The sequence below is a fragment of the Heliconius melpomene genome, chromosome 21 (genome assembly GCF_056956725.1).
Source record: "Heliconius melpomene rosina isolate 202511_hmr_F chromosome 21, ASM5695672v1, whole genome shotgun sequence".
In the NCBI taxonomy this organism is placed as follows: domain Eukaryota; kingdom Metazoa; phylum Arthropoda; class Insecta; order Lepidoptera; family Nymphalidae; genus Heliconius; species Heliconius melpomene.
In genome coordinates, this window is record NC_140409.1 from 9,179,840 (window position 1) to 9,207,094 (window position 27,255).

At 33.4% G+C, this 27,255-nt stretch overlaps 1 protein-coding gene across 31 annotated transcripts in view; it reads right to left on the minus strand.

Annotated features, from left to right (window-relative positions):
• SLO2 (slowpoke 2) overlaps positions 1 to 26,214 on the minus strand; it is a 55,621-nt gene extending 29,407 nt beyond the window's left edge. For 8 of the 31 annotated variants that reach the window (XM_085206353.1, XM_085206349.1, XM_085206359.1 and 5 more), the window contains exon 1: positions 25,269 to 26,201. In XM_085206353.1, coding sequence (XP_085062479.1) covers positions 25,269 to 25,474 — 206 coding nt within the window. In that variant the 5' untranslated portion in view covers positions 25,475 to 26,201. Of the gene's footprint in view, positions 1 to 16,677; positions 16,983 to 19,635; positions 19,886 to 25,268 lie in introns of those variants that run through there. The other 23 variants (XM_085206337.1, XM_085206355.1, XM_085206330.1 and 20 more) reach the window with 12 other exon arrangements.
• Between the last annotated feature and the right edge of the window lie 1,041 nt (positions 26,215 to 27,255).

Consider the following 27,255-nt stretch of genomic DNA (forward strand, 5'->3'; position numbering starts at 1 on the left):
GTAACACTATTTGTCGATACGACCACCTGTAGAAAGTTAAGAGTGATTTTTATGCTTAATAAATGTTCAACCAGTTGTACCTGTAACCCCAAAGCTGCCAACTATATCTTGGCATATGCCAAGCTATTTATCTTTTTATGTATAGAATGCCAAATTATTGGCATCTTTCATTATTGTTACGCCCAGAATAATTTAGTTTTATTCTAAGATAAAAATTATCAGTATTAAAAATATTTCTCGTATTTTTTATTTATTATTATTTTAAAATTTGACTTTTTTTACACCACTAGAAGATTAGAAAAGTTTTCCTTGGATAAATTGATGAATGTAGGATTTACAATTTATAGATTATGTTATACCTACTTAAACAAAGAATTCAATATACAAAATTTCAAATTAAAGTCTTTGAAGACATTTAGAATCGATAAACGTGAAGAGTTTCCCAAACAGGGTTTTCGTTTGCGTAAAAGCACTTTAACAAATTAAAGATTTGAAAAATATAATCCAATCTTTTTGACTTACCTTTATTACGAACGTCTACATAATGTGATAAAATGGACGCATAAAAAAAATATATTTTAAAACTTTGCTTTTACTGGTACAAATATTTTTTTTATATCGATTTAATAAGTGTTTTTTAAATACTTATTTATAAGAGGCCAGTCGTGGCACAGGGACACAACTGTGTGATTGTAAACGTGATAGGTTCGATTCCAACTCGAGGAAATTAAATATTAAATATTTTCATTTCTTCACCCTGTTGTGGAGGCATAGCGCGGCGTTGAGTTCCGCCACTCAACAGGCATTGCCTCCAGAATTTGGGGGAAAGTGGGAAGCGGATTGTCTTAACACTAGGCTCCTACTGCCTACCATGCTATATGAAGGATACAGCGTGAAGCTGAAGAAAATCTGTTCTATGAACTCTATCGTTAAATTTCTAAGTTTACAGTGGATATTCCTAGTAAGTGTACTTTAGGAAAAAAAATACAATGTATATCTACAACGATCTATGTGGCACCGTTGCACGTTGTGTTTCTCAATCGGAAATAGACATGAGTGAAAACGTTACTACCAATGTTTTTTATTTGGAAATAGGCCGGAAACTGATGAATTCGAGGGTTATTTCTAGACACTACTACAACTCGTTCTATTTATAAGGACCGCAAGGAGAATGTGGCGGTGTTAGCGCGGTGTTCCACCTATCGAAGTAAGCTATATATGATCACACTATGATCAATTGGAATAGAGTAACTAAATGTAGCAAAAACGGGGTAGCTTGAACTCACTACGGTGAGTAAACGTTTAATATACGTAAAAATTATATATAGCGTAATTATGAGGTGTACTGTACATGACTATTTGCTTAGAACTTAAATATATTTATGTTTTAAAAAAAAACATCATTGTTCTTTAACCAACTAAATATTATGTTAGATATGTTCGTCCGTTTTATCAAAATTGACTTTTTCAGCATATTAATAATATGGATATTTTAGAAGATGTCTCAGTTATTATAATAGAAATACGGCAGCAGAGTGGTCGTTCGTCATACGATTTGCTGGTGACAGCGTGCGGCGGTCGAAGTCCGTACGAATCTATAATATCTAATGACCGTACTAGTATAAAGCACACTATTCAGGAGCGACTGCACTGCACTGGTTTTAATTGTAAGGAAGACTATAGGCCATAAATACTTTACAATTAAAAATAAACAAAATGTTACTTTTGAATTTGGAATCTGTCATTTTTATCCGATTGTTTATTGTGTTTCTTATTTTCGCGCCAATATACCTATTATTAAATATTTTGTGGTATTAAAATGCAGTGGTGTGATAAAGAGAACAGAGTCGCTGTGATTGTATTACATAAAGTAAATATGGAGCCAAATATAATTTTTAAAATCCCCATGCTAATCCAATCTGTTCTAAAATTAAATGCAGGCAGGCAAGGTATGCAAATCTTACGTTTATCATGAATCGTTTATATAAAAACACGAAATCCATCGTAACCATATAAAAAAGTGGCAGGCGTGTCGCTAGTATAGAAATATAAATTATTTTAATATATTATTAGCATTATAAAACTTACTTTTCAACTTAGAGATTTAGATATTATACTATTTTTAATTAAGCAAAATTAAATAAATGTTAGGCAGTATGTGGTATACAATTAATTACTTGCTGGTGAACGAAAATCGTAATAAGGAAATTTGTTCGCTCGACCAGTGTGTTCGTCATAATTAATTAGAACCGCACTGAAGTACATTGATTATACAGTTATAACTCTTCTTAATTTAGCTAACAATATATTTGATATAATTGTATTTCATTTTATTCTTAAATTTTTATGTATTTTTAGAAATACGAGAGCTCAAGCGGAGTTTTTGGAATCTATGTTTATGTCTTTTTACATGTATATATTCTCGGTCCTCCAGTATTATATACACTTTTTTTCTATTTATTATCTAATCTTCACAATTCAATGGATTTCGACAACGCTCAAGTAACTACTTATTTAACATGTTCTGCTCTCCTACTAGAGAAAGATAATTTTGAACCTGGGAGTTTTTAATAAGGCACATTACGTATGATACATCAGCTTATTATTAAGACAGTCCAGACCATACTTTCCACCGGTTTCTGGCGACATTGTGTGTTGAGTGGCGGAATTTTTGATTTCATTTTCTCGAGTTGGATTCTAATCCACACCTGTCGCACTAAGAGTAACATGCTTGTACCTCCGCGCCTCTACTGGTCTCAATAACTAATATTCATCATCAATTATTTTAAACACTTAAAATACAACAGCAAAAACCAAGTTAAAAAGTTATTGGTGGGATGTATGTAATAACGTTAAATTATCCTTGCGTGTATTACCTATATCAGTTTTTATAAAAAACAGATTATTATCAACAACACGTACTATTAAAATAATTATTTTATACACCAATTTGATGAAAAATAAAAATGGCATTGTAGAATAAAAGCCTGTATTTAAATGTCTACTGAATTATAGAGAAATTGCTTGCACTTTTTAAACTAATTTATTATTCTTTGGAAATTATTATAATGTGCAAGTAAGCGCACAGTAGGCTAGTAATTTCCATTTTTTGTTTCTAGTAATTGAAAAAGAATGAATATCAAGCTTAGATATGCTTGTAAATTTGCAAAATCCTTTTATAAGTTCAATTCAGAGTTTCCAGTCAAGCCCATAAAAAAATGCAATTTCGAGTATATTAATCATTACACCCAATTTGTTTAAAACCATACCTACTTAACAACATAACAGGCCCATGGAGTTACAGAAAGTGCAGAAATAATTCAAAGTTTTATTATAATTATCATCACATAGTATTCCTCATATAGCTGGTTACCCAGAGGAAACCTGGCAACTTAGTGTTAATACACTCCGTTCCCATTTAGGCACTTTCGTTTCTACTTACCGCCGAATTCTCGACTCATTGCATGTAGACTGGCGGAACTCTACTCCGCGCTTCTACTAAAAGCGCACACACGTTTGTGCCCCTGCGCCACGACGGCCCCAGGGCTCCAGAGGTAATTAAATTTGGTATTATTTTTAGTAATATACGAGACACTACACGTAACTCGTAATTAAATATAATTTACTATTTTATTCTTTATTGTTTGGAAAAAAATGCGTTTACGAGGAGAACAATAGACTAGTTATTCATACGAATATTCAAAATAAAGCGTGTACACAATAGTGTTGTTGGAGCCTACACCAACGTACTTCATGAAAGTGAAGTGGTGGTTATACCAATTAGGTTCATATCAATATTAATGCTTCTATGAACGAGGAGTTGTTTTCAATTTAACCACAGTACAATATGGTTCCATATTAAATTTATCTGAAAATTGTGAAATTACTTAATTTTTACGCTTATTTTTATTTTTTTTATTCTTTTATCAATAAGGATTCTAACCCGCAGCCATATCGTCTCGATTGTACCTCAGGTAGCTGGTGTCCAGATGTTCTACTGAAATATTTAAAAAAATAAATAACTAGCCATATTCTCTTCACAATTTACTGGTATTTAACAATGGTAAAATTCAAATTGTATAGTTTGCTTATATATATATATATATATATATATCACCTTATTATAATGTAAATGAAGCACGCTTCACATATTTGCCTTCCGAGTTAGTTTTAGATTGTATCCATATATTTTGTCATACAATTTATTGCGTTGAGAAAAATATGTTCTATTTGTTAGCTGAATATTCTTAGCATAAGTTAAATAAATTCAGTAAAACTGAAACCAAAACAATATATCGAATTGTTGGACCTGTTCGTTCTTAATACTATCATAAATTAAAATTAATTTAAATCAGCTTCACGCTGTATCCCGCACACAGCTGGGTAGGTGTTAAGACACTCCGTTTCCCACTTTTTGCCGAATTCTATACATTGCGTGTTGAGTGGCAGAACTCAACGCCGCGCTTTGCCTCGAAACCAGTGCTAATAAATGGAGATATAAACGTAAATAAATATTTCGTTTCCTCGAGTGTGGGGATCGAACCCACAACCGTCGCGTTACAGTCATATCCTTGTGCCGCTGTGCCAAGACGGCTTCCAATAATACTTTTTATTTTTAGTCTTTTCAAAAATTGGAAAGATTGCTACAAGAACTAGTATGAGAGGACTAGGTCTGGGAAATATTGTGGACGTGACACTATTTTTAAGGACTAAAATTTGACCCTATATGCGTACATCAAAATGCAAAATATGTATAACATTCATTTTATTGAACACCAACGACTTTTATGGATTATCCAATTGTTGAGAATAATTTCCAAGGATTTTTTTTGTTACATATTTAAAACCGATTTATTGATCATTTAATTTCTCTTTTCAACTGATTTTGTTTTTCCGAATTTTCTCTCTCTCCTCTTCTTTTTAAATTATTATTCGAATCTAATTTTCTCTTTTAAATATATATACATTCTTCTATTATTTTTTTCCTCATATCCTATTATTTGTTTTACATCGTACGCGTACTCTTTCGTGCGTTCTTCATCCAATATGATATTGACAAAGTGATTAAGCGCTCAACTAGCTCGTTAAAGAACTGGACTGACCCGATTGTTATTACAGTCTAATTTGGTTTACAAGTGTAAGAGTGGAGTAGGACTTTCTAAATTTACGTTGTCCTATTCTATTACGATTTTCAACTACTCCTTTTGATAGAAACTACTAGAGTTTTCTGATATACTTTAATAAAATAAAAGTTTTTTTTATATTTCTTATAATTTAAAACCTATTATTTCGTAATAAAAGGGTGCATAGGTCGAGCAAAACTGTCACAACATATGGCCTTGGGGTGGTGGGAATGAACATATTTCAAGCAACTGTTCGTCCACACACAAATACACACGGTGACAACAAATTTAATACTTCTGGGACTCACTAGTGCCAGCTCAACTACTACATGTATTCCTGTTAGAAGATACTTTGCAATAAAAAATATATTTTATCTCGGCCTAGTTTATCTTCATATTTTAGAATAGTACATGTAGTAACCGGCTAAACTAAACGAGTTCTAAATATTTATTTATAACTACAGTCAATGTTTTTGTTTTTAAATTCAACGTCCATCTTGGTTCTCATTTTGAATATATGGCACGTTTTTATTGATAGCTTATCTTTGCTATCGCGTAGAAAACATTCCTAACAAAATACCCCCGATATAAAAGTGCATTTACAAAGTCTTATTTCAGTTTGCGCCATTACTGACTGACATAAATAAATGATGTCACAATATTTAATGTAGATCCCATTAATCAGATTTCCTGCATTAGCCTCCTTATGTAGAGAGCATGCCGAAATCACTGCATTTAAATGTTCCAATTATTTTTTTGGACAATGCGTGATGGATGACAGATCTAAGACCATAACCGATGAACCATCGCATGTACAAGACGTGTAGGCATTTTACAACTGTACCAGCATAGCGTCAAAAAAGTTTTCTAATTAATGCGGTTTTTATTCACTTTTTTACTGCAGAAACGACGTTATAATTTCATTCCACTCTATATTTTATTCTTCGCTACAAAGGGAATTGTTTAAATATTCATAGTAATGTTAGATGCGGTAATAATATAGATAGCATCCACATTCGTTTTAACCCTACGAGGCCCCCAGTGTCACATGTGGGACAACTTATTTTATAGTTCCGATGGCTCTAACAATATGATCAGCGACGACCTCATGGCGTCCTCGTATGTTAGAAGAGTAAGATAATTAGCAACAGTATATTGAAAGCCATTTCGTATATAAGCAGTTATTATTTATTTTGTAGCTTTTTATAGTTTCTTCCATTTTTGAAAGGAAGGAGGGGGGGGTGTTGAATTATATTTTTGCAGGTTTCTAAATAATCCAGACAAGGTAGACCGATCTGTAACTAATGTCAAAAAAACTTGGTTTTTAAATATTTTTCAAACGTCAAGCTTAACTTAGGTATTTCTCGTATACGAAATTAATAAAAACATTAATATTTTGCTTGGGACACCTCAATTCTGTTGAAAAACAAAAATATTTTTTGGCTAAGATTAAAAAAGAAACCATTGGATTGGAGCAACTTTAGAAATAACTTGGGAGTCGTCAAAAGTTAAATTCTGTGAAAGTCGCGGGATGTTATTTGTATTTGTAGTTTACAGGTATCATCTCCACCTATAACTAGACGACGAACTACATTTAATCTTTAGTGCCACTGATTAAAAATAATTTGGTAGCATAGTCACAAGAAGGTCGACAAGTCATGCTAGGTATCTACGGAGCGGTAGTAGGAAGTGGCCAAAAACTTTCTGGTAGGATTTTACCATACATACCACGTAAAATACGTAACATAAGCAGAATTTGTAGTTCAATGGGAAACAAATATCCTAAGGGATAACAATAATTTTGAAGACCTTAAGAGGCTATCGCTTAGCTGTTGGATCAAGAACCGGATACAGAAGGCAGTATTACTTGAGACGGCGCGTATTATGCGGAGGTTCCTCTCTCTGGAGCCCTAGCCACCGATGGCTTGGACCCTTGTCCCGCCCTCGGAAGAGTGGTTTTTTTATATTTTTAAATGTATCTTTTTTTTATAATTATTTATATTTAAAAATGTAAAATTGATTCGCTAATTTAATAAAAGTATATGCTGTAGTATTTTGAAGTAAAGAAGTGGTACTGACTTATGAACGAACTGACAAGGAACATGTTTATTTGTATCGATAGTGTGTATAATATAACAATTTTCAATGTATACATACTATTTAGTTCATTTGTGTGATATTTGTTTCATATTTCATGTAGAAGTGAAAAATTTTAGTTAAACTTTTAATTAAAATGTAAAAGTCGTAGAGTAGCTGTATAATTACGAGGTCACGGTAACAAGCGAACCAAAATTATATATAATACTACTAGCAACCCGCCCGCGGCTTCGTGCGCTTGAGCTACTCGATTATCCTATATCTTATAAAACAAAGTCGCTTTTCGTGTCTGTCTGAACTTTCTAACTCTTCTTCTTCTAAACCACCCAACGGATTTTTATGCGGTTTTCACCATTAGGTCGAGTATTTATCAGGGAAGGTTTATATATAGTTTATTATTTGTACATTCTTATGTAAATTACCATAAATACGATAAATGTGTATAAAGTCCTACCCGTTGAGACACTTTCGCGCATGCGCTGCTTTAATGGTAAGTACTACATGAAAATAATGTACTGGAGTATTGTTCCTCTTAATAAGATCTACAAAAAAGTCCGCGACAGCATATTCGATTTTTTTAAGGATAACGTGTAGTGATCATATTTCTGTCTAAAAAATGTAATTTCAATATATTTTTTATTGTGAGAGATATTTTTCCATAATGGTATTAATCATTATCCTTTAAAATACTTTATTAAATTTCTACGTTAAACAAAGATAAAATTTGCTTTTTACACAATTTCGAAATTGCGAATAGTTTTAGAGAAAAACGCATTTAATTGTTAACACATCACGCCGTTTACACATCAGCTGTATCGAGTCAAGTTTTACTTATCCCTTACTCACAGTATATAAATAAGTGTATTAGTTACGTTGACCATTTAATGTAGATCAAAACTGTCTTTTACTGTTTTTCATTTTAATAAGTACTTTAGAAGTTGTTACAATATCAAAACATCCTTGCTGCGAAACGCGCCCCGCGACGTTTGCTTATACAAGCGCGTCATGAGCAGTCATCGGTGGTTCAGTGGTAAAATGCTCGCATGCCACGCGGGCGGCCCGGGTTCGATTCCCGGCCGATGCATTCTATTTAATTTTCCTCATAGGCAGCCACGTAGTGCCTACCCAACCGGTGTCGCTGTTTTAACAGCATTAACCACAAGCTCAAAAAAAACCCGCCTGCCTCAGTGAAGAAGATTTAGATTGTTTTATTTATTTGTGTTCATTTTAAAACAATTGGAAAATCCTTATTGGAATTACGAAAATGCGGGTTGCATTAGGGTTTAATTAATTTTCACATTATCTTAAGTGCTTTGCAAACATACATTATATGAATAATTCAGTAGTTAAGGCGGGCGAAGCCGCGAGCAGGTCGCTAGTTTAATTAATATACCGATGTGCTTTCAGCGCACTTGTAGTGATTTATATTTATATAAAGTTTTTAAATATATTAGAGTAACATTATCGTATGTTTGATTATTTTTTCAAACAAATAATAAAAGTTTGAAAGAAAATGTAAAGTGCATTTATTCCACTGTAACTATATTTTACATATTATGTAATTTTACATTTATACATATTAACAAAATGTACGAGTATGTTATTTATATAAAAAAAAAATATAAATGAATATATATTTTAAATATTTTTTAATAAATGATGGAGACATAAAATTACTCTCCCTCTCTCTTTTCGACGATTCCCTGACGTCCATTGTCATACCTGTCAGTGTCTGTTAAGCCGATAATACTAGCCTTTGAATCAGTTCGACTGATTTGATTCTTTTGTTCGCTTATAGTTTGTCCTAATCGTGTTCCTGACGTACTTATTATGCACTAAATACGGTATTTTAGGATTTATGCACACATTTAAAAGGTATTATTAATTATATATAGCGTAGAAGAGCATATCTAATAATTTCTACGATTGTGTTACTAATGTTTTACTAATAATTTGTACATTTGCGGTTTATATTTCACATTTAGAATTTTCATGTTTTATTTTTGCATAATTGTTGAAATGATCATAAATAAAATGATAATGATAGATAAAGTCTAAGTGGTGGTGGCGTGGAGGCACAAGGATGTGACTGCAACGCGACGGTCATGGTTTCGATCCCCATTAGAGAGAATGACTTATTATTTAATAATATTTTCATTTCCTTTCTCTGGAACTAAGGCAAGAAGCCCCGCGTTGAGTGCCGCCACTCAACATGCGGAAATTCGGCGGAAAGCGGAGAACAGAGTATCTTAACACTATGTTCCCTCAGCCTACTCTGCTGTGTGCGGCATACAACGTGAAGCTCATATGTAAAAAGTATCTTAAAACTTTTAACATTATAAATTTAAAGTTAAATTCGGTCCAGCCCGCTTGACTGTAGTATATTTGAGTTGCAGACGCAAGCCGTGTATGCGTAGCTGCGGGCTACGACGCTACGACGCTACGACGCTACGACGCTACGAGGTACATTTGTTGGTTCGTTTAATTTTCTAAGTTAAATAATCTACAACTTGTACGGATTGGTATAACAACATTAACAAAAGGTCGAAATTTAATTTTATGACATTATATTGCTTTTTTCATTGATTTTAAATAATTTTAATTAAACGGGATTTTTTTAATTGCATTTTTATTTATATTTAATAAAAATATATTGTTATCTATTGCCATTTCAATAAAGTGCCAAAAGTAGTTAGAGTTACAGTTAGAGTTAGAGTTCCTTCTTTCTATTTAAAGATATCCAACAGCGGGATTGACTTTAACGGAGATAGATATTATAGGTTTATTCTCGTCAAAACGTGAAGCGCTAAAAATATTATACTTGATATAGAAATACTACTTAAATAACCAAATATGTCTAATCTAATCTATCTATGTCCAAGGATCGATTTAAGAAAGTGGAGACGAAATATTGATAGTTTGTCTTTTGAGCCTAATTTTTTATCCTGCATACCAAGGTGGCCTACGAGAACCACGACGGTCTGATCTTCAATTTACTCCCAATTTCAAGATCTTGTGTATTAAAGGGTAATTTGTGATAATGAAAATGATTTACTCAGAATATTCTTGACAATTCGATCCCACCACATATATTAAATTCCATTACATTTACATGGTGAGAACACTGGTTATACTAATTAGTTGTTAATCAAACATATTAATTAGTTCGGTATCAGAACTAAACAAACCGTCATATTAATTAGCTATCGGTTTACTAGTAAGTGCCGTAAAGCACGTCATTGTCTTGTAGTCTATTGTCAATCGCTTGCTTATCGGGGTAATATGTGATATCTCTTAATTTATACTACTTAAATTTATATTTCCGTTTCTTCGCTCTGGTATAGAGGCAAAAGCGCGGCGTTGAGTTCCGCCACTCAACACGCAATACCTCCAGAAATTCGGCGGGAAGTGGGGAACGGAGTGTGTTAACACTATCTCTGGCTATCCTGCTATGTGCGCGGTACAGCGGGAAACTGATTTAATTTGATTTTAATTTATATGTTTATGGAGTTTAGAGTTAACTGAAGGAATAATATAAAATAATTACACAGTTTAATGTTAACGATGATTTCGAAACGGATATATGAAAACAAATGTTGAACTGCAAGAACAAGGAAAATCTCAAAATCTGAGTAAATTTATCTTTCAGTGACTGTCATCAAACCAGTCGTGGCACAAGAGTCAGGTGCACAAGAATGACTGACTGTGTCATGACTGTAAACGCGTAGGTTTTTGAATTTTAATTTCTTCGCTCTGGTGTCGAGGTAAAGTGCGTAGAGCACAGCACAAATCGCGTTAAAAGCATGAGGACTTCCTGGAGAGCATCTATGAAGAAGTTGATGACAATGGACGAGGCGAAAGAGGTATGTAGAGACCGTAGCGTTTGGCGCTCCGTTCTCTCTGACTACCCCGCTAGAGATAAAGCGTGAAGCTATGTATGTAACCCGGTAAGGATTTTGTGTTTGACACCTTTAGTTTCTATATAGGAATCTGCGATGAACGCTGGAAGCGATGTACGCTTACAATTCTCAGTTTCAACTAATTAGCTTTCTAGACACACTCTGGGCACATCTCGGTAATACAAACGAAGGCGAATAGTTGGCGAAAGTGAATAGATTTAGAAATGATTTCAATGTTAGTTGAAATTCAATTTGTACCTGTTTCAATTTGTAACAGTTTATATGTAAATCTTAACCACTTTAATGCTTCAGGGAAGTTTGATGTACCATTTGTGTATAACGCGGTAATCCATCTGTCAAGTGAAAGGAATAGTGGAGTTTGGGAAAGCCAAAACAGTCCAGTTAGTTTAGTTCCAACAAAATGGATAGATATTTGCATCTCGACCGTCTGGTAATAATAATAATCTTAGTTATTACATTAAAATTCCAAAAAAATTACGAGTCTCGAAGTCTCTTAAGTAAATACCTACATAAGTTTAAGAACTCAGTTATTAATGGTGAAGAAGATTTGTTTTTACTTGTCGTTTCAACTTTTAGGGTTCCGTACTTCAAAAGAAAAATATGAAAACCTTATAAGATCACTTTGTTGTCTGTCTGTCAAAACCATTTATCTGGAGATAACGTAGAGGTATAAAGCCGAAATTAACTTTAAATATTCAGGTCTACGCTCCGTTGGGGCACAGAAAAAATCAAGCTTTACTTAGAAGCTGGTTTTTTTCTGCGTTCTCAACGATATCAAAACATAAGAGCTTTATACATCGTTTTTGAGGCATTTTGAATGAGATTCGCCGCATTATCTAAACTGGTACTACTTGAACCTGCAGTTATAAAATTTTGCACAAAGAACTTGAGAATTTACAATACTGGACAAAATCCGAGAAACAAAATTACATATTTCATATAAAATCAAGTCAGCAAACTTTAATTTGTTAACTTTATTCACCACCTAATAAAAACCTATAGGATATTTCCCATAGACGTATAATTATTAAATTATGCAAGAAGTTAGATCTTGCAGAACAAATAAAGGAAAAAGTCCAAAAATGGACTTTTATACTACAAATAAAAATTATTATAGACTCATAATTGTAGTTCACTTAAGTTTGTCAAATTTATAAATTATATCTCGTTGGCCTTCAATCCTTGAATTGTCACGGAACCCTCGGTGGGCAAGTCCGAATCGCACTTTGGTTCGATCGGGTTTTTATAAAAAAAATATTATGACATCATAATTATGTAAATTTTTCTTATAAGTGTGTGCGCGTTAATTCGTGTTAGTTTTGTAAATTTTTCTTATTATTTTCTATTCGTTCTTTGGAAATATTTTTATAAAAATTATAAATAATATATAACTGATATAGGATGATATGACAAATTAATGTAACAAAAATGACGTTAACATTTTTACCCAGTCGTTTGTGTATCTGGCTTTTACGACATTGTAAGGTCCTATTCATTCTAAAGCCCTGGATAACAAAAAGGATGGCTGTAAGAAGTAGACGAGATGAAGCCGAAAGCCTACAGTATTATTCTTGAGGGTACTAACATTGGGCCTTCCGTGAGGTACTATTAATTTGGCTCTATTGTAATACTATTTTATGTGGTTATATAAGAAAAACAAAAAATATATTAACTAAAATTATTTTACAAATTTTATAATTCATTTTATTATAGTTTATTACGAATTGTTTGTTCTAAGGTTCCCTTGCCTCAATGGTTCATATTTAATTAACGAATTAACTTGCTTAAAAATTACATGTTAATTTTAAATCAAATATATATTTTACTATGTTTGTATTATCGTCCCCACAGTATGTTACAAATTTCATACGATGATTTTTACCCTACCTATTTATTTACCCTGTTCAAGTCGTAATTTTTCAATATTGTTGATTCGAAGTATTTTTTTTATACTGACTTTTATTATTCAATATTATAATATTGTTTGCGTATCGTTGAGCAGTATTTTCCATGTTATAATATAAAGCAAATTATAAATTAACATTTCAATATAATTTAAAAAGAAGTAAATAAATTATTAATTATTTAAATTTAATTTAAGTAATTATTCCGTTTTCCAAATTACTAATTAATTGGACGCCAAAAGGTCTTTAGTGCCTATTTTGTACAGTTACATAGGTTTACTCGTATTTGAGTATCACATGCACATAATCATCTAGTAGAGCAAAAAATGCTTGTGTCCTCTGACAACACTCTTAGTCCAAAAAATATAACATTTCAATGGACTTTTGCGTTACACAATTATTAACATTAGATTCAGTAGATATATTTATGGTTTAGATGCATATTAAATTTCTAATAGATCACTTACAAAAGAAACAAAAAGAATACAATTTATGAAGCTAAAGAATATTTTCTGTTAAGAAAAATGAAAGAAAATCAGCTTCATTTATAATCCAGAGTGTATTTAAATGTAGTTTGTTCCAGAGCTCTCAACGAAGTCTTTGATGTTGCTTGAATCTTGTATGCCCTAAAAGATGCATTTTTAAGAGTTTTCAAGATCACGCCGGCACCTATTGCAAGTTATTTACATGTAAAGAGTACTTCCCACGTCGGTAAGTTTATTTTATTCTCGTAAAGGTGAGGAAATGATGGTTCATGTCATAAATGTGGTTTGCTACATTGTGTGGCTGTGGCTATATCGTTAAATTACTGCTAAAGTAACATATTATGTAAAAATAAGTACTTCTTTAATGTAATATAGAAACAAAAAGATAACGACACAATTGTAAGTTTTTGATTTCCACATTAGAAGTTAAAAACGCAATCACAAATTCTATTGCAATGCAACATTTTATATAGGCCAAATATCGACTTCTAAAAGCTTCTATTTCTAATATTAAGGCTAGAAACAAATTCACTTATATTTACGCTTTCTGTATATGTGTAATTCTATGAAAAAATAATAATTATAAAATTTTCTTAAAGTAATTTGTATACAATTTTTGGACAGATCGATATTTAGGATAAGTTCCAGAACCCAAATTAACTATGGAAATTTGTTTGGAAATTCTATTAATATGCATGCGGCAACTACATCGTACATTTTTGATGTAATAGCTTGGGATAGTTATGATTATTTAATACTCTGAGAAATACATAGACCTCGTTACATAAATATCTCCTCGACTTACTAAAATATTAAAAACTACCTAAAGTTGTAATTTACTGCGGCAATAATCTTTGTAAATTTTAACTATATTGCCCATTAGATTTATATTTTTATCGAAATTTAATTTGAATTCTTCGATTCTTCCAAATTACGTCATAAGTATCAAAGTGTATTTAAAGTTTCCTTCAGAAGATTAAAAAATAAATACAATATAAATATAAACATTGCTCCAATTTTTAAGGCTATTAATATTCAATATAATTTCTAATAACTATTTGATATAGTATCTGGCTATTGGTCAAAGTTAACGTTGAATATTTAATATCTATGCTATGTAACATCAAGTCTGATATGGTTGACCACAATTCAACAAGTAAAACAAGTCCTGTAGTATTTAGTTTATGGGATGAAAATATCATCATGAAATTCTATATTAAATCTTTATGTCAATTACATATGTAATTACAATAATATTATAAACAGTTTTTATGTATATTGTAATGACATAAAAGTATAAATTATTATAGTATTAGAGTTTAAACGTTTTGGATATCCAGTTTTAAAGGTAATATTGCAAAAATAGGATAGCGATGTTAAATTATACAAATACAATTTTCTCTTTGATCTAGAACCTTATATAGCAATATGAGAATACCGTCACTTATATATTGACAAACATTATCTCACCACACATATTTCAATTGTATCCAACCAAAAACAAAAAAACATGAGCCTGAATTATATAAGGGTAGTTAATCACCTAAGTGGAAAGGGCGACACTATATCACCGTAAATCTAATAAGGAAGACATAGTGAGAGACAGTCAGTTTACATTTTCAGTAGTTTTAATCCGAATTGTAATAAATCATATATATTCATATGTACCTATTTTATTATTTTTTATTGACCCTCCGCGCGATTTCATTATTTTATAACCTTTTTATCATCTCTGTGTTAACGACAATATCTTATCCACAACAAAATGAACGTTTATTTTATTTAGATACAAATTATATTGATCTAAGTCTGATAAAGGTGCAACATATCGTCTTGCTTGGGAATAACAATAAGAAATGTGTTAAACATTAAAATACTATTATATGATGATGAAGATGTTTCATGAATATTTAAATTATTGCGGTAGAAGATATCAGCACGTACCACGTACGCTACGTATATTATAAGTCTTTCATATAACGATAATATTTGACCAGCTATCATATTCATATAAAAAATCTAGTAAATTACAATTTTGGACATGTTTGTGTTGTACATACATTGACGAAATATCTTTGTTGATATCACGACACTTAGCTCTAATATTAATAAAGGTATTATTGTCAATAATAATAATTGTTTATCTATAGACTTAATATAGTACTAATAGACTGTTGACATTACTATCTAATATGATCAGAATCTTGTGAAGGCCGAAAATGAAAAATTATCTAAATATTTGGATTTTGTCCATGAGGTTACTGCCATATAAGATGTCATTGTGACGATAGTAGTTTCAGTTAACGGTTTAATAACTAAAAGCCTCGACCAACTTAAGAGGTTATCGCTTAGCAGCGGATCACGAAACGGGTGTAGAAGGCAGTTTTTCTTGAGATGGCACGTATTGTGAGGAGGATTTTCTTTCCTGGAGACCTAGCCACCGATGGCTTGTGCCCTTGTCTGTGGATAGACTCTTGAAGAGTATTTTTTTATATACTTAAATGTATTTTTCATATTAATTTATATTTAAAAATGTATAATCTAGTTCTCTTAGATAATACAAGTATATTGTATAATTGTTTGAAGTCCAATTTAAAAACAACGTTCTGTAGACTTCTACAAGATTAACCATCTTACACGTTGTATGCAAACACAGCGACTAGAAATCACAATGATTCTCGTCAGTTTTGCTCAATTAGCTAGACAAAGAGTAGTCTTAAATTTCCATTATTGGTACTTACATCTTACAATTATTGTGCACAAAAATTCAGTTCATGATACTTGAATTTTAACTAAATAAGCACTGCTAAAACTAATTACAGAGCGCGAGTGCTGAAAAACTTTTAGAGATAAAGTTTAGTGTTAGAGATAAACAAAAAAAATAGAGAGGGAGAGATAAATAAGACCTAAACATAAGTATCTACATGTAAGTGCATCAGAGTATGAGGCAATCAGAAAAATATAATGTAACAAAATAAAACAGTATTGGTGTACGAGAAATATTTTATTACTATGGTACCTAATATGTCATGCAGGAATATAATAAAAAAAAAATAGAAGTAGTCTATCGCGACAGGACGCGCCAGAAGCAGAACCAATTATCTTTAACGATATCAAAATCACATCTAAAACAGAAAGTAGCGGGCACCTGGGTATCTGTAGCGCGATCTCGTCCAAGCTGTCCAGGGGCTCGCTGAGCGGCCGCTCATGCAGGCGCGAGGGCGCTGTGAGTGTGTCGAAACTCATTGTTTGTCTACTATTAGTATTTCTGTTGTGCTTCTTCCTGGTCTCCTCAGCACGGCGAAGGTTGTGAAATCGGAAGAAGAATATCGACATTATACGGCATGGACTACAGCGCTCATTCGTATCCTGACGTGAAAGTCCAATGCAGTCTGCTTCATCCACATTTACTTAGTCACTCACTTTAAATTAAGAGAAATCATAAAAATATCAGCTTTTAAACTAAAAAAATATATATTTGCGTTAGTGTTAGACTGCAATTGCGATTTAAGCTACAATAGCTAGAATTAAATGTAAATATTAAACAAAAATCCCAACAACAAAATTAGATGATTTTAACTCGGTTTCATGACCTAGTAATGTTCCGGCCCGCTTATAAGCCTTGCATATTTTATTACTTTCACTGAATTTCAATTCCGTACGCGTACCCTTACACTCTTATATATAACAACTTTGTAATTACACTTATTGACTTTAAAATTAAATTATTTTCGCAGTATATTTTTTATTTTGTAAGTGTATATACAATATATTAAGGAATATATTAAGGAAAAAGAATCAGATAAGTGAATATCTTAGATATGAACATTAATATGTTCATATCCTGTAATAATTTACACAATATTATTTAATATAACTTTTTAATATAACAATTATTTGAAGGAATTGCGTGAATCTTCAAAAATGTTTTTGTGTATTCTCTGCAAAACCCTTTTGTTTATTCTCAACAAAAACTTATGTTAAAACAGACACCAAATGTCAAGGATACCTGACACCTGAGCCTCACGCGACAAGGGCATCTGCTCCTACACTCTACGTGTGTGTACAAATGTAAGCCTACGAAAGTACTTGCGATGCCTCTTATAGGAACGTTGGATTCTCGCGTGTGACTTTTGTACTCAACATGAACATGTTGAAATTATATTTTCTACATCTTATTCATAGAAATATCTGTAGTCACCATAGAATCTGTAAGGATGCGTGTGTGATAATGAATAAGTCTCTATAGTATTATTATTTATATTTTATGTGTTTTGTGTAGTGTATTTATATATGTATATATAAGTACTAGTGGACCCCGACGCGGCTACGCCTGCTTGAACTATAAGTATATTTATTAAATATTATATAATATATTTATTTTTATAAGGATATCAAAATATAAGTTCATTTTGGGTGACGTTTTCTTAAAACAACAAAGAAACTTTCCAAACCGGTGCTTAGCAACGACGGTTGTTATTAACATGGCAGAATAAATTACATGTCAATTTAGAAAGTATTTTAATTTATTAGTACATATGTGTAATGTAATGTTATATAGCCTATAGCACTTCTGAAGAATGCAGCTTTCATACAAAACAAAAACATAGTAAATCGGACCAGTAGATCCAGAGATCTTAGCGTTCAAACAAACAAACAAACAAACAAACTCTTCCGCTTTATTATATTAGTATAGATATATTTAATTTAATTTATAATGTGGGTTGCCCACAAATCTACACTGCAGATATAATGCAGATGTTAAAAATCGAATTAATATTTTTCTCACATCTTTAACAAATCGTTCCAATTTTACCTACTTCATAGATATATTTATTTCAGAAGATAGGTTATCCCCAAAATAACATTAACTGAAAGCGTCCCAAGGTGTGACGCGAGTTACACTTGAGGCTGTCTCTCATTAGCGGAGCCCCATTGTATGCTTAAACCATTTCGACTTCGCGTTGCATATAAAAATTATTCTTTTATTATGGAATCGGGTCAGGGTACAACTTCGTTTGTGGCTATTTTATCTTCATTTTGTTTTGCTTACTAAGTTATTTAGTTTTATTATTTACTAGCATGCCTTAGATTGAGAATTCTTTTAGAGAATATATTAATATACGTTTCAAGAGTTTTATAAAATAAGAAAATTTTTAGAATGAGTTAGCTATTTTCATGACTGCAACTCTTTTGCTAGACTGGTGAGTTGTCTGGCTGAATGCCTATATTATATTTTTTATGTACTTATAATATTATTTTTTTATCCTTATAATAAAATAACTACTTAGATGTATGTAGTACCTACAAGAGAAGCAAGATTATACAAATCCATAGATATATTGTTTTAAATTAATAATCTGCATGTTTTTTTATCACATAAAATATACATAAAGTTTTTGTTTAGGAATTAATGTTACTAGAGGAATGACAAAATTCGCCTCTTTTATTTTATATTCAGCTTGTTCTGAAGAACCCAAGCTTCTTAGGACGAAGTGATTTATTGTTATTAGCGTCAATGAATTTGGCGAGTGGTCGTAAAACTAGACGAATATCGTTGACCGATTGTTTACATCTATTTAATAAGAGTAGTATTAATTTTACATAAGCATTATTAATAAGAAAAACTTTTAATAATGATAAATTATTGTTATTTTAGTAAGTTATTTCTTTATAATTACAATGCTTTCCCGTTAACTAGTGGAGAGGCACAACAAAGGTGTTATGTTTGTGTGGCCGAGTGGCAAACTCCAAAAGAAAAGAATATTGTGTCTAGGATGGCGCGTCGCTGTACAATGGACTATTCTCTTTTACTACAACTTGTTTAATACTTGACCTCGATAAATTTAAAGTCGGTTAATATATCCATGTGTTCTATTTATGAATTATAACTAAAACTGCATCTAAGTAAGTGAATGAACTATTAACAAAAACACCAGTAGAACTTTCTGAAACTGAACTTTATACAATTAATGACTTATGTCAACCAAAAATACTAATTACTACTTTACTGGAATTTTAAATGTTAATACAACACGAGCTTATGTGCATCGACTACTGGATTAGTTTTAAAGATTACAATACGATAAACGGATGTAATACAAACCCGTTGCGTCCGTAAATGAAAAATATTTCGTCGTCTAATTCGTCGTCCATAACAGCAACCCACCATCCACCTCGTATACTCTATATATATATATATATATATATCCGCAGTGTAGAATATGTAGAGATAACGAAAAATAAATAAACTTAATAATGAGTACCTAGTGGTGTAAGTAAACAAGTATAATGTCACAATACGGTTCAATCGGTCGTGATCGCGTCAGAGGCCGAGTGGCGCGGGAATGCGTGGCGCGCCAGCAACGCCGAATGTGATTTAAGCTCCGAGCCCGCTTGCGAGGCGCCATGAGATGCCCTGCCCTGCCCCCCGACCCACCGACTAGCCCCCCATCCCGTTCCTCTCATTGTTGCCTCACTACGCCTCGCCATCACCCTCTATGCCCTAACTAATCTCGTCGCACTGTGATCCTTCGATATACTTGACTTTTCTATTCCGTATTTTATTTGGACTGACTGGCGTTTTAAGATATTCGAGAAATATGTCAATCAAAATTACTACCATTTTTGTAGAATATTTTTATAACTATGATTTTTTAATAAAAAGACTAAAACAATATAAAAGAATTTTTGTTATATCCACATTTAGACTTTTATATATTTAGATATATTAGTATTCTCGGAGCCTCGCCCGCTATGACAGTTCTAAAATAATACGCCTCTATTATACATAGGAAGACACCTTCCGCTTGAACCACCCTGTCTACTAGTGAAAACCATACTTATTGAAATCAATTGGATAGTTTCAAAGGTAAGGGAGTACATCGATTGGAAGCAACTTTGTTTTAACTACTATGTAGAAATGTAAATGACGAAAAGATTAAGAACTTAATTACTTTTGGTGTAGTTTGACTCTTATTTAACGGTTCCACTGACACTACGACGGCGTCCATACTATATTTTATAATTTCTATCATGAATGTACTGTCTTAATAATTATATCTTAAGAGATTATTAGTTAATTATTATATTATAACAACCCTAAATCAGTTAATAATATATTTGTTTTCATCAATTCTCCACTAAAATTCAAGGTATGAGCAAAACAAAAGTTTAGTTAAGTAAATGAAAGTTTCAAAAAGTTTACATAATTATAAACGTCAATATATTTGTGAAATATAGCTTTTATATGTTCACTGTTTTGTTAATATTAAATCAGCTTCACGTACACAGCAGGGTAGGCAGAGGAAACCTAGTGTTAAGACATTCCGTTCTCCACTTTCCGCCGAATTCTGGAGGCATTGCGTGTTGAGTGGCACAACTCAACACCGCGCTGTGTCTCGACACCAGAGCGAAGAAATGGAAATATAAATATTTCACTACCTCGAGTGGGGATCGAACCCACAACCGTCGCGTTACAGTCACACATTTATGCCGCTCGGCAAAGACGGCCTCAATATTAAGGGCTTTAATATTATCTATAGACTATAATGGAACAAAATGCCTTGCTATGTCTGTCGCCCAAAAAAGCCATGGCTGGTATTCGTGGAGAACCAGTGGATTAAGCTTGTTGAAGACCGTGCAAAGTGGAGTAGGTTGAGGCAAAAAGCAGACTCTGACAACGTGCGCCGGGACTAGTCTCATGTAAAAGAAGATTCACATTTTTATTAATTGAATATTCATTAAAAAATATATATGATGTTCAAATGTGTAATTACGAGTCTCAAAATGTTATTTAATGGTTAATACAATAAGTTTGTTTATTATAATTTATTTTATTTACAAGTACCTACACTGGGGGCATATTTGAAACAAATTATTTTTTTCAATTTGGTTTTACTTATTAAAAATAGAGTGATTTCAAGTAATAATAATATGGACTATTACTAGACAGATATACGATATTTCAATTAATATATTTCTCGTTCGCTTTGCTCGCTTCACTAATTTTCGCTATAGACTATTAACCCTAAAGTGTTTCAAGTTTATAACCCTCTAACCCAACCCCTAGTCTCACTTACATAGGTATTATATATTTAATATTTATATACTTAATTAAGAAAGCTACGTAACTTGGCTTAATAATAATATAAAATTTATTTATTATACATTTTGAATCGTGTCAATTTATCAACGATTTCGGAAATACGAATGATATTATCGTCAGAGAAGAAGCTCGTCAAAACTTTTGTGTATTAGCAGCCCGACGAAGCTGATAATTGAAAATATAACACCAAGAAAATTGAATTTTTCTACAAAAAATTGATGAGGGATTGTGGGAAGCTATCAAAAATAAATACTTTTAATAGTAAACAAGTAGACTTTAGTATTAATAAATCTTTCCTTTGAAAGTATTTAAAATAGTGGGTAATGGGTAGTCATACTCGACAACGGACGGACGGATTACAATTACGTGTTAAAAAAATCTTAAGTTGTGTTGTCAGTGTAACATTAATTGCAGTTATAAATTAAATAATATTAAATAAAACAATATCAAGTGAAATGAATTTGACCCCTTACTTTACTTATTTAATTTATGTCTCAGATGATGTCGTGTTGATGTTACATTTATATACTTTGTTATGAAGATATTTTATTTATATGTATGTGCACTATTTGTTTACCCCAATAAATAAAAAAAAATAATTGCAATTTAATTTTTATTTAAGTTTGTGCATAGAGTGTAGTTTCGAATAAAAATTAAGGCCGTTCTTACAATTTACCTCTGCAGCCTTTTTGAAGTCGGTTAAAAATTAAATCAATTCATTATTAGTTATAAATTAAATACCTACAATCATAAGCTTACCCGAACATCTTGATAAAATACAACTAGCCTTCTACAAGTCCCTATAATATTTAAAAGATTATCCTCTATTTATATTTATTTATTAGGAGAATAAATAAATATTAAATAAATAAATATATGATTATTATAAAAAAATAATGGTATTTTTTATTTGGAAGGAAAGTAAGCGGTTTCAAATAAAAAAATAATCTTTAAAATCGGTCTTCATATGACGGAGGAATCGATGGACAAATAAATAATATAGTTAACGAATATAGAACCTCTTTCATTTTGAAAAAAGTAGTGAAGTATATTCCTCTCCCGGCTTCGCGCGCATGAAGTCGATTGTGGCAATTTCATTATTTCTAATTTTAGTAATTCTATTCTTTGATACTTTTACCTCTAGTGTAAATATATATGTAAATTTGCCTCTAGTGTAAATATATATTTTACATATATACACTTTCCTTCCTACGCTTGAGAACGGCGGTCTTAAACTAAATGTGTCGAAGACAGAGTACATGGCCTGCGGGAGCCGGGACTCGAGCACCATCCTTATAGCCAGCCGTTAAGTCGGAGAAGTTCAGGTACTTTGGATCCGTTATGCACGAGTCTGGAGGCATCGACCACGATGTCCATGGCCGGATAAGCGCTGCCTGGGCCAAATGGCGGGAGGTCATTGGTGTGGTCTGCGACCGCAGAATACCGCCCAAGCTCAAGGGGCTGATATACAAGAGCATCGTCCGACCGGTTCTTTTATACGGCAGCGAATGTTGACCAGCACTATCTCGGCACACTCTGGAGCTTCACGTCACGGAAATGAAGATGCTGAGGTGGATGCGCGGCGTAACGCGGTCGCGGTCCGCATACGCAACGCATTCATTCGAGGTAGTCTTGGGGTCCGTGACGTAGCGGATAAGCTCCAAGAGCGTCGCTTGAGATGGTTTGGCCACGTTACGCGCCGGCCTAAGAACTATGTCGGACGCAAGTGCCTTGCTATACTAGTTCCTGGGGCGCGACCTCCCGGACGCCCAAGGAAGCGCTGGTTGGATGTCGTGATGCAGGACATGAGAGCCATTGGTCTAACCACCGAGGACGCAAAAGATCGTGCAAAGTGGAGTAGGTTAAGTAGGAAGGCAGACCCTGGTAATAGCCGGGATTAATGCCAGGAAGAAGAAGACACTTTCCTTTTGAATCACTCTATCTATCTATTAGTAAAAGTAACGCTAAAATGAGTATTACTTTAAAAGATAGATATCTATCTATCTATCTATCTACTTTAAAAGATTTTTGCTTTCGTTCGGTAAGAACTCATTTTGTTTTATACCTACTACTTATGTAAATAATACTTGAGAGCTAGACTTTATTTTCAAGCCAGAATTTTAAAATTCTAGTAGATATTACTTTGTTTTATAAACTTGTATGTCCAAGTACTTGTAAATTAAAGCGTCATAATAAAAGTTTATATTACGAGATCCGACCACTTGAATTTGCAATTTTGCGGGTACTTTTTTGTTTGTTGTTTTTTTTTTATAAAACCATTTTTTATGAATTATATACATGACAATAGAATAGATTACGGTGGGGTGGTTTAGTTGGCAAAATTTGCACATGGTCTATTATTTTAATTGATAAAATATTCGTAAATGTTAATTGTATTCGAAAAAAAATCAGCTTCACCCTGCATCCCACACACGGCAGGGTAGGCAGAAGGAACCTAGTGTTAAGACACTCCGCTCCCTACTTTGTGCCGAATTCTGGAGGCATTGCGTGTTGAGTGGCAGAACTCAACGCTAGTGCGAAGAAATGAAAATATAAACGGAAATAAATATTTCATGAAAGATGAAGGAGCGGCAAAAATAGATATGTTCTTAAATGGAAGGACACAAAAGCAGCAGTGTTTTCAATGTCTAGGATAGAGCGCCTGTAGATAGCTGCAAGCGTTAGTGTTAAAGTCCAGAAGCGATAAATTAATACCAATCAACCTGCTGTTGCGCAATTGTTGCAAATTTAGAACACCTGGATGGTTGGGATAGATTTGTAGCAACGGTTGTGGATTCGATTCCCACTCGAGGGGATGAATTATTATTTATTGATATTTTCATTTCTTAGCTCTGGCACCAAAGAAAAAGTCCTACGTTGAGTTTCGCCACTCAACATGTAATGCCCCCAGAATTCAGCAGACAGTGGGGAACGGAGTGTCTTAACACTAGGTTCCCTCTGCCTACCCTGCTGTGTGCGGGATACAGCGTGAAACTGATTTATTTATTTTCAATAAAACCGATTTTTTAAAATTATTCTATGAATTTGAATTATTTTTGAATTATTCTATTATAATACAAAATAATACTATATATGTTAATATCAGAATTTATATGACTTTTATCATTAGACATTTAAATTCAAACAATTTGGTGTATCAAATTTATAAATAAATTGCCGTACTTAATATTTTTGTTTATTAAACGTTTCTCATTAGTAGTTAAAAAACATGTCTCTTCAGTTATCAGAATACTGAAATCTGAAAACAGAAATGTTTGCTAGCCGAATATTAATGACACAGGGGCGTCGTGCGCCGTGGTCCACTGCGCATGCCGTGGCCCGCGTCTGAGGCTTCCTGCTGAGTGCTGCGAGCTCGTGTTGCTCGTGTGCTCCTTGCGCCCGCCATGTTAATGATACGTTTATGGTTGTCTAATATAGAATGGTAAGTGCCTGTAGAACCCCCTAGTAAATGACGTTGTCACTTTATAGAGGCGACTTTACCATACCGGCACACTTTTACAATATCGAGCTCACGATCACTTCTACCGCATGTCTGTGTTCCTGACTTCTATCTATCCTGAAATACAATCTGTTAATACTAGCTGAAATAGCTCTAATGAATTGTCACTCACCTTTCCTCAAATCGGATGCTAGAACGACTAATATCGCTCCACGCGCTCATAGAGCGGCCACGGCCTCGACGAAACGCAGCAGCCGCAGCGCTCGCAAAGGTTCCAGTGGGTCGGCGTTCCAACTGTACTTCGGGTTGAAAGTTAACCTTTGCGGAACCTCTAGACGAGGGACCTTCTGCAGACTCTCCGCCTCCAGACAGCTCCATCTCGAATGGGGCGTACTCCGGCGCCTCGTCGAGCTCCTGATCGCTACCGTCGCTAGCCGCAGAGAGCGCTTCATAACCGTAGCCAGGGCGGACGCCGCCGCCAGCGGGCGCGCCACCACCGCACTCGCTGCCCGCGCCCGCCCGCGATCCGCTCTCGATCCGGCTCAATGACGCTGCTTTGACCGACTGCTCGCGCGCTCTCAGTGGTGACCCTCTTGATGGGAAGTGGTTGGAGTAACGCAGCTTGCTGTGTCGGAACGTGGTGCTGTTCTCTTTGAGCAATCAAATAGAATACTTCGTGAGACGTGCGTCGATATCACTTCACATTTATAATCTCACCATTGGATAATAACAAATCCTATATTTAATTATTCGTTCATTATTTATTTATATATTAAAATTATATGTGAAAACGAATGTATTTTTTTATTTCACAACAACAAAAGTTCACAGATTTACGAATCAAAGCTTTACACTTGTGTGATTATCGACAAGTCACAAACATATATGTTGATTTACGAGGTCCTCGGCGACAGTACGCGGTGGACTAACTGATGTAATGATAGATCGAAACAAGTAGGTTTTATTCGTAGGTGAATTAGTATTTTCTGACCTTCGGGTGTCAGATCTTTGTTAATGGAAGTAGCTAAACAAAAATGCGTATAGATAGTACGTTTCATACATGAAGCTAAAGACGTGAAGTGAGCAAGAGAAGTTTAACATGAAGTGCGCGCAGACACTACAGGGTGGGGACCTAGCACCGATCGATGTTACTCGCTGTTTGCCCCATTCCTTTATAGTTCATATTTTGTCCACTTACAGGAAAGGGCGCTGATGTCCATCTTCAATTGTAACATTTTTGAACGACCAATCTTGAAAATGTTAAGTGTTCCAATTGATGCTCTTTTAAGAGGAAACAATTTATAAGTAAATTTTGATTCTTTCCTTTTCGGTTTCACGCTGTATCCCGCACACAGCAGGGTCAGTAGGGTAGGCAGATGAGACAAAGGTAGTGTTACTCAATACCCCATTTTCCGCGAATTCTGGAGGCATTGCGCCATGAGTGACAAAACTCAACCCAAGAGCGAAGAAATAAAAATATTAATTTAAATAAATATTTCACTTCCTCGAGTGGGGTTCGAACTCACAATGTTTAGAGTCACACACTTGTGTCCCTGCGTCATAACTGACCTCAATATTTTTTTACGCTACTTTAAGTATAAACATAGATGAGTATATTTGTCTTGAATATCCGTTGATGCAGATAATATTACTTGCTTCATATTAGGTAGTAAATGGATCATTTAAAAAAATTAAAAAATATTTCTCACAGTGCGTACAATAAACCATGAAAGGAGATATAGGGGAGAGCGGGGCTAAAAGTTACCGAGGTAAGTTGTTCCGATGGAAATAATTTCGCGGAGAAAAGTGATAGGAATATTTAGTAAACATATAGTGAAATGCAATGTGATAGCGCACCCATGGCCAGCATATTGAACAATCCAGTGGCACCCGAACCCAATGGAATAGCACACGGGTGTCGTTGGTGCACGTTTATAAATATTTTTGCATTTCATATTTTTGGTCTGTCTCACAAATTTAACGATTAGCCTCGAGTATGTTAGTGTTTTTTTTACATTATATTACCTACTATTTCGGAACACTATTTGTAAATTATTTATGTTTTCTATATCTTATTTATATTTAATTTTTTTTCAACACGTGTTTTTGGGGCTAGATGTTCCCTTTTTTTGGGGCATGTTGTGACCTGTTGTTGTGAC